This window comes from Neoarius graeffei, chromosome 2 (assembly GCF_027579695.1).
Source record: "Neoarius graeffei isolate fNeoGra1 chromosome 2, fNeoGra1.pri, whole genome shotgun sequence".
NCBI lineage: Eukaryota > Metazoa > Chordata > Actinopteri > Siluriformes > Ariidae > Neoarius > Neoarius graeffei.
In genome coordinates, this window is record NC_083570.1 from 10,037,301 (window position 1) to 10,050,527 (window position 13,227).

At 40.3% G+C, this 13,227-nt stretch overlaps 1 protein-coding gene across 1 annotated transcript in view; it reads right to left on the reverse strand.

Moving 5' to 3' along the window:
• Positions 1-847: 847 nt before the first annotated feature.
• LOC132880197 (tripartite motif-containing protein 16-like) overlaps positions 848-13,227 on the reverse strand; it is a 298,595-nt gene continuing 286,215 nt past the window's right edge. Inside the window, exons 2-4 of the mRNA XM_060913776.1 lie at positions 2,258-2,429; positions 2,000-2,059; positions 848-1,401 (exon numbers count right to left, since the gene is read on the reverse strand). Coding sequence (XP_060769759.1) covers positions 872-1,401; positions 2,000-2,059; positions 2,258-2,429 — 762 coding nt within the window. The 3' untranslated portion in view covers positions 848-871. The remainder of the gene's footprint in view (positions 1,402-1,999; positions 2,060-2,257; positions 2,430-13,227) is intronic.

Consider the following 13,227-nt stretch of genomic DNA (forward strand, 5'->3'; position numbering starts at 1 on the left):
TCATCCACGTTTCTTTTATTTTTATTTGTGAACAAACAGGTCTAAAATAATTTCACTTCAATGAGCTGTTACTATAGAAACAAGAACGTATTAGTGCAAGCCCATTAATATAAACCTGCACTACTGTTAGAGCTGCTGTTATAGAAAATTAATCAACAACTTCTGACCAATCAGAATAGACAACTGGAACAGAATTGTTTTTTTTTTTTTCTTTATTTGATTGAAAATTAAAAGGATTTTTAAAAAATGTTTTTCCAACAATCATGTTCAGAATCTAAATCAGGAGTCAGAGCACAGACAGATCCAGTTCACAGAGACAGATTTATCATCATTATTCACACACAATATATGACAACATTAAAAGAGATGTTTTTTGGAGGAAAGTCAGTTGTAGGTTTACAGTGATTTTCACAAACACATATTTAAGACACTGTGGTTATTTTCCACAGATTAAATAATCTAAAAATATCCATCCAAAGTGGAGAAAAACCCCGTTGCGTATCAATCCAGCAGCTTGCTGACATCCTGACCTCAGTATTAAAAGCTTCTGTCTGAAAATGAGTTCAGCACAGAAACTCCATCACTGGGGGAAACTTTATTCTCCTGTGCTCTTATCTTTTATTCTGCAAAGCTTTGACTGTAATATTTGGATAAACATCGCAAACTCACAGATAAACCTGGATTTATAAGGTTCTATCTGCGGGCCGATCATCATCCAGGCTGAATATGGGATGAACACGACATCGGCATATTTTATAATTTAAATATTAAAATGAGTGTTTTTGTGCAGCTGGATTGTGTTCTAGTGAAACAGACGACTGAGCAACAACTTGGCAATGTGCAGGAATTTTACAGAAAACACTACACACTTTTATTCTGGAGAACACAGTCTCACTGTAGAATACAAGTTGAGCCCAAACCCAGCGTATAGAGTCTGAGTGAATGTGGTGTGGACTCTGTGGAGGAGCTTCATCGTGTCAGAGACGCTGTAGAAGGACAGAGTTCCTGCACTGTGATCCACATACACTCCTATTCTGGAGGGGGATGGAACTCTGAGATCAGTCTTAATGCTGTTGTGATAGAAAGAGAGAGAAGAAGAAAAACACCGCAGACTCCAGGACTGATTGTTGAATCCAAACCCACACTCTTTACCCCGTCCTTTCCTGCTGATGTCTTTATATGAGACTGATATGGACACAACACCAGCACCGCTGCACTCCACCTCCCAGTAACAGCGTCCACACACACTCTCCTTACACAACACCTGACACCAGGAATCAAATCTCTCTGGATGATCAGAGTAACGCTGCGCTCTCTCACTGCCTCTCACCGCTCTGTTCTTCTCAGACAGAATGAGGTGACGATGTGCCGTGTTGGGATCCAGAGTCAGATAACAGAAATCTAAAATAAAAGAGAAAAACAAACTGAACAATGTGAACATGAATATCCGCGCTGGGGGCGTGGTCACGAAAACAGCAGTTCGGTTGCAGTGAAAACTTTTCTCTGTAGAACCCTGTCACTCCCCCCTCCCCCCACTCTGGGCTCAAGAACACAGCAAAAGGGCAATAATATAACAGCCAATCAGAATTCAGATACAACAACCAATCAGAATCCAGATACATTCAGTTGCCAAGTAAAATTGTAACCTGTCAAAGTTCTCGAGCCCTCGTGCTGTTTTACCGTTAGATCAATCACATATCAGCTTAAACTAGCATTCTAAACCTAGTTAAAGATCCCACAGAAGAGAGCGACTCCCCCTGCCAGCCTCATGGAACTGAATAAGTTGACTTAATTAAAAAGTTGACTCTTCTATGAAAGGGTGTATTTGCATGATCATTATTATTTTACTAGTGGCATAAAATTGTCTTGAAAAGACGTCAACAATAATATCGTTTATCGCAATAATTTCTGAGACAATGTATTGTCCAACAAAATTTGTTATCGTGACAGGCCCAGAAGCGTGTGTGTGTGTGTGTGTGTGTGTGTGTGTTAGATGTACATTTCAGAAAGTCTTCTCTGCTCTGTGGTTCTGGCTCTGAAATGATCTGAACTGCTGCAGCTGTGGAGAGAAAAATAGAAACATGAGTTTGTGTAAAAGATGGAAAGAGTTGAAAGTGATCCAGTCAGTTTATTCATTTTAAATCAGTGTTTTAGTTCAAAGTGTCGGGTGAATAAAGTGTCTGCAGAAAAGAAAGCAGGAGCATCGCTAAGAAATAACACATCACTGTGTTTCTCCAGCAGGAACAGCTCCTCTTACCATGTGGAGGGATTTTGTTGAATTCCTCCTCACAGAATTCCTCGACTCTCTTTTTCAGATCTGAGAGAGAATTCCTCACTCCATCAAATGAGAGATGTTGATGGACAGTGACGCTGGATGTGTGAAAATCTGGTCTTTGGAAGAGAGGAGAGTGACGTCCAGAAGCTAAAACCTACAGAAGGCAAATGAAATGTAAAACCCACTTGTGATGTCAGACAGGGACATTTATTGTTCCATTAATGAGAGGTGTTTTAGAGAGTGTGTGAGGAACAGCTGGCTCTGTAGATCAGACAGTGAGTGTTACCTGGAGGAAATGGATGTGATCGTGTGTGTGTGAAAGCTGCTCCAGCTCAGTGACTCTCCTCTGAAGATCAGCAATCTCCTGCTCCAGTTGCTCCAGGAGTTGTTCAGTTCGACTCAGTTCAGCCTTCTCCTGATCTCTGATCAGCTCCGTCACCTCCCAGCGCTTTTTCTCCATGGAGCTGATCAGCTCAGTAAAGATCCTCTCACTGTCCTCCACTGCTGTCTGTGCACTGAGCTGTTAGGGGACACACACACACACACACACACACACACACACACACACACACACACACACGAGATTTAAAGCTCATCTATCATTCCCTCTCTTACTGGGACTGTAAATGACTCGTTGTCCATGTTGTGTGTGTTTCTAGGAGCAGCTCTGTCTCTGCTCACTGCTCACCTTTATAGTGTTCGCAGCCTGTTTCAGCTCCTGCACCTTCTTCTGCTTCTCCTGGATTCTCTGCTGGGATTTCATCTGCTCCTCCTTTAACTCACTCTGAGGACAAATAAAATACATTCAGCTTTTTATACAGTACGAGCGAACTGGTTCCATATTAATGTCAGTTCAAAGTACATTCATGTTTGGCTCTGAAGGTTATGTACTCTGTGTGTGTGTGTGTGTGTGTGTGTGTGTGTGTGTGTGAGAGAGAAATGTTCACTAACTGATCTGGGCTGGGTTTCCCGAAAGCCTCTTAAGGCCAAGAAAGTTTTAAATGACCTCTTAAGATCCATCATCAAGCTAACGTGGTTTTCCAGAACAACATCGTAGCACAAGTCGTCCTTTAGTTTGCTCGGAATTTACGAGAGACCCGGAGCACTCGTTCAGAACAAAGAGCGACTCGCTCGCTGCCGAATCCACAGAATGCGCATGCGGCTCTGAGGGACTCTCACAGTCAGCGGGGGAAACTGGGGTTGAATCTGCTGGTGGTGTTCAATTAGTTTTCTTCTACATTGCAAATACATCGAGTTAATTATCAGAGGTGGACAGTAACGAAGTACATTTACTTGAGTTCTGTACTGAAGTACACTTTTTGAGTATCTGTACTTTACTTGAGTATTTTTTTTGGAAACTTACGACTTCACTACATTTGAAAGACAAATATCGTCCTTTTTACTCCACTACATTTCTATCAAGGTCCTCATTACTCATTACTATGAAGCAGCTTTGAAAATGGATGTTTTTTTCTTTTCTAAAACGTGATTGGTTTTTCCGCAGGTGACACTGAGACAGTCTATCAGTAATCACTAGGGTCACGTCACGTCCATAGACTGGATAAAATCAAGATCAATGATTTCTCCGCAGCATTATTTAACACGATCAGTTGATGGCAGAATGGAAGGAGGCGGTTCTTCTGGGGAATGCACACACCCACGGTTCTATAGCTAGAACCCATGGTTCAGATTTCTGAAAGGAATAAAGAGTCATTTTGCTTTAAATGTTTGCTTTGGTTGTCTAAAACGGAGCACATCACAGCCTACAAAAACTTGCCATCCCACCTGTGGAAGCATATTGAGGGATATAAGCGTTTTATTAGCTTGCAGTGAAGTTGTCTGTGCTTTTAGAGTTAGTGATAATGTTGAAATAACTATGTAGTCTGATTAGTCAAATGATTTTCTGTGGATTTGCCCGCCAAGTTGCCATAGTCTTGTCCATGGCTAATGTTTACACACAGCTAGTTAACTTGGACACTGTTAGTTATGTCCAATACGATTGCCTTTAGCAGCTACTAATGCCTATATAGGGGACGCGAACTGCAACGACCCACTTTGTCCTGTTGCTCTTTAGACTCCTTCTTACGAGTGAATTCCGGAAAACCACACACAGAGACAACGTTCATTCTTTAAGAGAGTCCCTCAACTCTCTCTTTAGGTCTAAAGGGCAACGTTATCAGGAAACCCACCCCGAACCAGATTACGACCATCACTGAAGATAAATTTAACACTCTGTTCACCAGAACACAGACAATTTTAATCAGCTTTTACAGAATCCTTCTGATTGAGACACACATTGAAATTAAAGTTCAAATCATATCACTGACTAAAGCACCTGCTTCTCGATGGGAAACTATAATTAAGATGATTTAATTCTGGAAAGATTTCTAGTTCTCACCTGTTTTTCAGCTCTTTCTGTTGCAACTGAAACAGCGTCATGGTCTTTATGTTTCTCCAACATGCACAAATAACAGATGCAGGTTTGATCAGTACGACAGTAGATCTTCAGCACTTCACCATGTTCAGAGCAGATCTTCTCTTGGAGTTTTGCTGAGGCTTCAATTAATGTGTGTTTTTTCAAAGCAGGAACTTCAAGATGAGGTTTCAGATGAATTTCACAAAATGACGTCAAACAAATCAGACAGGACTTGACGGCTTTGTGTTTTCTCCCAGTGCAGAAATCACACTCCACATCTCCAGATCCAGCGTAACAGCGAGCAGGAGAAGCAGCTTGGACTTCAGTCTTCTTCAGTTTCTCCACCACTTCATCCAGCATGTTGTTTCTGCGTAGAACAGGCCTTGTCATGAAAGTGTCTCTGCACTGAGGACAGCTGTAGACGCCCTTCTGATCCTCCTGATCCCAGCAGCCATTAATACACACCTTACAGAAACTGTGACCACAGGGGATAGCCACCGGATCCTTCAGGAGATCCAGACACACTGGACACATGAACTGGTCCTGAGCTACTGAAATACTGGCCTCGGCCATTTTCCTGAAATCGCAACGAGAGAGAGAGAGAGAGAGATCAGTTTTGTTTTCTCTGAAATGACAAGTTACTTCCTGGTTCTGTGTGTGAAAGAGCAATAGAGGAAGAGGAGGAGCACAAACACAGAGAGATCATGAGCACTCCTCTATTAACCATTTCATCTCCCTTCAGTGCAGAAATTTAACCCATGTAGCCGCACTGATTAGGATTAATTTCATGAAATACTCACAGAATGGATCTTAATTTTCTGGACTTTTCCACCTACTGACACCTCAAGCACAACTTTCAGCCTTGTTGATAAATTACAATTGTTTCACTTCAACAGCTTTTTCCTCGTGACATCTTTGAACTGATCTTCATCCCTAAAGAATGTTGGAGCCATTTTAAAAGTGAGGAGGACGCAGCTGTCAGGAAGGAAAACCATATTTTATTGATTTCGCATTGTTTATTGCGAAAAGAAATCACAAAAGTGGACCTTTTTTTCAACATAATCTCCATTTCACTCAGTATGAGCGCTCCAGGCTTAACAAGATCCTGAACTCTTCATGACCTGCTGTTTGTGGAAACTAATCCACTTTGTGTTGGGTCACATCCCACCACCTCATCACAGGTTAGTTTCCTGGAGCAGCATGCCTCATCCTGTTTTATTCCTTACATCATGATTTATCAAGAACATTATTCCTGGTCGATGAAGAATTCTTTCTCATGAACAGATTGTTGAGATGGAAATGAAGTTGGTAGATGAATATGTTTGAGATCAGAGATCCTGAGTCACTTCAATCAGTCACTTCAATGTGTCTTTGAGAAGTAGGAGAACACTGGAGAACCAGGAGGAAACCCACACTGACACGGGTCATTTTTCCTTTGGGTCATTTTAACATTGTTAACAGACTGAAATGAATCTCCTGAAAGGCAGAAGAAAGAAATCTGTGAGTAGTGTTAACACAAGACTTGATCTAATCCCAGTCAGTGCAGGGTTCAAACCCCATCCACCAGAAATATCATTAAAATCAAAGGGAAAGGCAGAGACCATCAACAGGAGATCTATCCAGAATAAACACGGCTCACAACTGAGGAGATTTACTAACACACTGGAAGGGTTCACAGTAACTACTCCTTCTTTCTTGTGTTGAAAGGCAGTCAGCATCCTTATTGTTGCATTGCTGCCACCTTCTGGATCAATTCCTTGCACCATTATACAGTGTCTTGAAAAAGTATTCATCCCCCTTGGTGTTTGTCCTGTTTTGTCGCATTACAAGCTGGAATTAAAATGAATGTTTTGGAGGGTTAGCACCATTTGATTTACAAACCATGCCGACCACTTAAACGGTGAAAATTGTTGTTTTATTGTGACACAAACAATTTTTAAGATAAAAAAGACAGAAATCTGGAGTGTGCATAAGAATTCACCCCCAAAGTCAATACTTTGTAGAGACACCTTTTGCTGCAATTACAGCTGCAAGTCTCTTGGGGTATGTCTCTATTAGCTTAGTACATCTAGCTCCTGGGATTTTTGCCCAGTCCTCAAGGCAAAACTGCTCACACTCCTTCAAGCTAGATGGGTTGCATTGGTGTACAGCAATCTTCAAGTTATGCCCCAGATTCTCAATTGGATTGAGGTCTAGGCTTTGATGAGGCCATTCCAAGATATTTAAATGTTTCCCTTTAAACCACTCCAGTGTAGCTTTAGCAGTATGTTTAGGGTCGTTGTCCTGCTGGAATGTGAACTTTTGTCTCAGTCTCAAACCTCTGGCTGACTCAAACAGGTTTTCCTCCAGAATTGCCCTGTATTTAGTGCCATCCATCTTTCCTTCAGTCCTGACCAGCTTTCCTGTCCCTGCAGACAAAAAAGATCCCCACAGCATGATGCTGCCACCACCATGCTTCACTGTAAGAATGGTGTTCTCAGGGTGATGGGTTTGCGCCACACAGGGTGATGGGTTTGTGTTTCCCATGACGGACAAAAAGATCAATTTTGGTCTCATCTGACCAGAGAATCTTCTTCCATGTGTTTGGGGAGTCTGTAACATGCTGTTGGGCAAACTCCAAACATGTTTTTTATTATTATTATTTTTTTCTGTAAGTAATGGCTTTTTTTTCCTGGCCACTCTTCCATAAAGCCCCGCCCACTCTGTGAAGTGTACGACTTAAAGTGGTTCTATGGACAGATACTCCCATCTCCGCTGTGGATCGTTGCAGCTCCTTCAGTGTTATCGTTGGTGTCTTTGTTGCACATGATGGACAAAAAGATCAATTTTGGTCTCATCTGACCAGAGAATCTTCTTCCATGTGTTTGGGGAGTCTGTCACATGCTGTTGGGCAAACTCCAAACATCTCTGATTAATGCCCTCCTTCCCCGGTCTGTGAGTTTTGTTGGGCGGGGCCTTCTCTTGTCAGGTTTGTAGTGGTGCCATATTCTTTCCATTTTGCTATAATGAATTTAATGGCACGCCATGGGATATTCAATATTTGGGATATTTTTTATAACCCAACCCTGATCTATACTTCTCCATAACTTTGTCTCTGACCTGTTTGGAGGCTCCTTGGTTTTCATGTTGTTTGTTTTGTCATGTTACAGAGTCAGGGTCCTTCCAGAATAGGTTGATTTATATAGACACCATGTGACAGATCATGTGACACTGTGATTGCACACAGGTGGCTCTTAATCAACTAATTATGTGACTTATGAAGTGAATTGGTTGGACCAGCTCTTATTTAGGGGTTTCATATGAAAGGGGTGAATACATATGCACACTCCAGATTTCTGGGTTTTTTTTCATCTTAATTATTGTATGTGTTACAATAAAACAACAATTTTCACCTTTAAAGTGGCCGGCATGTTGTGTAAATCAAATGGTGCTAACCCTCCAAACATCCATTTTAATTCCAGCTTGTAAGGCGACAAAACAGGACAAACACCAAGGGGGATGAATACTTTTGCAAGACACTGTCCAGCAGCTTGCGGACATCCTGACCTCAGTATTAAAAGCTTCTGTCTGAAAATGAGTTCAGCACAGAAACTCCATCGCTGGGGGAAACTTTATTCTCCTGTGCTCTTATCTTTTATTCTGCAAAGCTTTGATTGTAATATTTGAATAAAAATCCCAAACTCACAGATAAACCTGGATTTATAAGGTTCTAAAAAAAAGTAAATTTTATTCAATGAAACACAACATGCATTTAATACAATTCAATACAACCTCTCTCTCTGTCTCTTTCTCTCTCTCTCTTTTCTCTCCAAGTCTTCATAATGGATCACCACCAGAACATTAGTGCATCGATGTTAACTGGACTTCCTGCATGTTTGCACCACCTTGATAACTGAAGCTTGATTGTGCATTTTCTGAATCATTTAATGAAACAATGTCAGCTGTATGTAATTCGGCTAAAAAGGAGCAAAAAACAAACAAACAGTGACGAGCCATTTGGGAGCTGAACAAGTCGATTCTGACTGTAAATAGATGTTCAGTCCACATTATGTAGAACATTTTGGAATCATTGTTCAATTCACTGCTTATTCATGCAGTGTGACATCCTCACGATACACAACAAGATCTGTTTTTTGTCTTGTTAACTTCAAGAGAGAGAAAAAAGGAGGCTGGTGAGGGAACAACTCACTTATAGCTGCTATAGAGAGCGTGCACGTGACGTCACAAGGTCACGTGATATTTGTTTATCCGCCATTTGGACGGCAAGGTCGCGCATAGAACTTAGACGAACCCATTCTAATTATCAAGTGTGTGGGAGTAGATCTTTCGAGACTGGTTATATCTTGTTCAGCATTTGGTTGTACCAATAGACAGGGCCAAAAGGAGGGCCTGTCATTTTATAGATTCCCCGCAGACGAGGAGAGACACGCAAAATGGGTGTCCGCTGTGCGAAGTGAAAACTGGAACCCCAGTTCTACCAGCCGAATTCGTAGTGAACTCTTCATATCAGGTAGGTGTAATCTTCTAATTCAATACTCCTAGTACATCTGTTAAGTTGATTTTCGTATTGAATGATAACTGCATACTTAGAAACTAGACAGTCTCTAACGTTTAAAATGGCTATGCCTAGCCCTACTACCCTGGCCTAGTCTATGACAATGTTTTATCTTTTTGGCTCATATATGCCTTTGAAAGGCCAATCCATAGTAGGGATGGCGAAAACTAAAAAAAATCTTGACCGACCACCGAGCCTCATTAGCCGGTTAAAGTAGGTTAACCTTTGAGTTTAAACAGGGATGCAAATGGCGGATGCGCCTTTTTCACGGCTGAATCGCGCAGATCCGATTTGGGGGGTGGGGTGGGGTGGGGTGGGGGGGCGTTGGAGTGTCTGAATAATTTCATCAAAGTAAATTATATATTAAAATTACTAAATGAGCAAATGCTGTTACAGTTCATGAAACATAGGAAGTATTAGTATGAGAAGAAGGCAGTTGGTTAGAAAGCTGTGCACATTTGTGCAGCTTCCGCGCAGGCGTGCGCAGCTGTTTTTCAGACAAAAACATACATATTTACAACCCTGTCATTATCTGGAACTGAGTTTAGATTATGAACATTCTTAAGATAAAACGTCCTGCATAGTCTCTTTATGATAAACGTCTTAATGCCACTTACCTGTGAGGTTATCAAGTAGACTTCTTTCTTCGGAACCTTCCAGAGGAATAGTTGGGATACCCATCCCGCAACAAAATATTTATAAGCTTCCAGGCTCTTGTAAGCTTTGAGGGCTTTGCCAGTGTAACACGATTAACGAGAAAATTGTAAATGTCGTGGTAGGCCAGATCGGGCAAATCGCCGGCACCGCAGCTCCGAATTTCCCTGAACAAGGATTGCGGCAAGTTGTACGGATCTGCAATCCCCAACCTGGAACACTTTTCCACGTAACGCTGCCTCACGTCACCTTCAAGATGCTGAACAAACTTAGACAAGTAATCGCGCGATGTAGATGGGGTATTTTCCGAATTTTCTTGGGGATTACTCCCTGGATCCATTACGCTCGCGCAAGGTAAACTATCCTGATGCCGTCCAATGTGGCGGAGTACACACGTGCGGGTCACGTGACTGCACATCCTCTATAAAGATAGTGACGACAGGCTCTAACTAATTTCATGGACGTTCCACAACATTAAATGTAGATATAAATGGATAAAGAGTATGATGTGTCATTTTGTACACTGAAAAATACAACGGCAATTCCAAAAAAGTTGGGACGCTGTGTAAACTGGAAATAAAAAGAGAATGCGATAATTTGCAAATCATGGAAACCCGATATTTCATTGAAAATAGTACAAAGACAACATTTCAAATGTTGAAACTGAGAAATTTTATTGTTTTTTGAAAAATATACACTCATTTTGAATTTGATGTCAGCAAAATGGTTCAAGAAAGTTCAAGAAAGAACGGGGTGTGTTTACTACTGTGTTGCATCACCTCTACTTTTAACAATTCTCTGTTAACATTTGGGAACTGAGGGAGACCAATTGCTGTAGTTTTGAAAGAGAAATGTTGTCCCATTCTTGCCTGATATACACTTTCAGCTGCTCAAAAGTTTGCACTCTCCTTTGTCATATTTTGTGCTTCATAATGCACCAAATGTTTTCAATGGGAGACAGGTCTGGACTGCAGCAGGTCAGTTTAGCACCCAGACACTTTTACTACAGAGCCATGCAGTTTTAATATGCGCAGAAAGCGGTTTGGCGTTGTCTCGCTGAAAGAAGGAAGGCCTTCCCTGAAAAAGATTTTGTCTGGATGGCAGCATATTGCTCTGAAACGTGTTTATAGAGGAGCTTTCGCATGGGCCGAAAATCTGGAAACCCATCGAGTACACACAGGGATCCCAGCCGTGTTCGTCCAAAATAAGTAAACAAATTTTATATATGTGCAAATACAATGAAGGAACAGTAATGGTATGAGTGTCAAATTAATGAAAATTATTTAACATGAGAACAAACGAAGAAGACATTTTAACATTTTGTCATATGATTAGCACTGTAGTGCTGCCTGTTTTTAGTCTACAATGCTCGTTGTCAAATCTCACATCAGTCAATATAAATCTTTTTTTTGTTATAAAATCAGTAAAAATAACATACAGTGGTGCTTGAAAGTTTGTGAACCTTTTAGAATTTTCTATATTTCTGCATAAATATGACTGAAAACATCATCAGATTTTCACACAAGTCCTAAAAGTAGATAAAGAGAACCCAGTCAAACAATGAGGCAAAAATATTATACTTGGCCATTTATTTATTGAGGAAAATGATCCAATATTACATATCTGTGAGTGGCAAAAGTATGTGAACCTTTGCTTTCAGTATCTGGTGTGACCCCATTGTGCAGCAATAACTGCAACTAAACGTTTGCGGTAACTGTTGATCAGTCCTGCACACCAGCTTGGAGGAATTTTAGCCCATTCTCCGTACAGAACAGCTTCAACTCTGGGATGTTGGTGGGTTTCCTCACATGAACTGCTCGCTTCAGGTCCTTCCACAATATTTTGATTGGATTAAGGTCAGGACTTTGACTTGGCCATTCCAAAACATTAACTTTATTCTTCTTTAACCATTCTTTGGTAGAACGACTTATGTGCTTAGGGTCGTTGTCTTGCTGCATGACCCACCTTCTTTTGAGATTCAGTTCATGGACAGATGTCCTGACATTTTCCTTTAGAATTCGCTGGTATAATTCAGAATTCATTGTTCCATCAATGATGGCAAGCCGTCCTGGCCCAGATGCAGCAAAACAGCCCCAAATCATGATACTTCCACCACCATGTTTCACAGATGGGATAAGGTTCTTATGCTGGAATGCAGTGTTTTCCTTTCTCCAAACATAACGCTTCTCATTTAAACCAAAAAGTTCTATTTTGGTCTCATCTGTCCACAAAACATATTTCCAATAGCCTTCTGGCTTGTCCACGTGATCTTTAGCAAACTACAGACGAGCAGCAATGTTCTTTTTGGAGAGCAGTGACTTTCTCCTTGCAACCTTGCCATGCACACCATTGTTGTTCAGTGTTCTCCTGATGGTGGACTCATGAACATGTAGGTGTATTATGTTTATGTGTATGTAGATTGGTGTTAAGTGATCAATCTTTAATAATTAAATTGAATCAATCCCATTGAATCATTTAACTTGAATCATTTGAATTTAATCATACCATTGAATCAGTCTCATTGAATCAGTCTCATTGAATTGTTTAAATTGAATCGTTTAAATTGAATCATTTAAATTGAATTATTTAAATTGAATCATTTAGTGAATCATTTAGTGAATCATACCATTATCGGGTATATTCAGAATTATTATGGTCACTTACCAAGCTGCAGCTAATAGTATTCATATACACCTTAAGAGTTCTTTTGAGATATGGGCGACTTCAAGAAGTATCGGAACAGCAGACAAACACACACAGTTTCAATAATAATGGAATTTATTATAACAAAGATAAAAATTGAAAAGTAGCAGATGAAATCTTCTGTAAACAGTGTGTGTGTGTGTGTGTAGACAAAAGATTAGCTTTGTAGGCTAATTAGACAAAGGAAGGCTAGCTAGCATGTGTTTGTGTGTAAACAAATTATTAGCTTTGTGTGCTAACTACCCTTAGCAAAAAGAAGTTTAATCAAGTGTGCTACAAGTATACTTATTTTATACTAAAATCGAGGAAGTGTACTTGAAGGTTACTTCTTATAAACTAATTCTTGATACACTTACAACATAGTACAGGGAAGTATACTTGGTTTATACTGAACCAAGTATAAAAAAGTATAAGTAGACCTATATCAATACGAAGACTTACACTTATACATTACTTTAATACTAAAACTTGTATAAAAAAGTATAAGTAGACCTATATCAATACGAAGACTTACACTTATACATTACTTTAATACTAAAACTTATACTTGGACCTAAGTATACTTTGTAAATCTTTTTGCCACAAAATAGGAATGCTTAGCATATATCTTGCTTCAAGAGCACA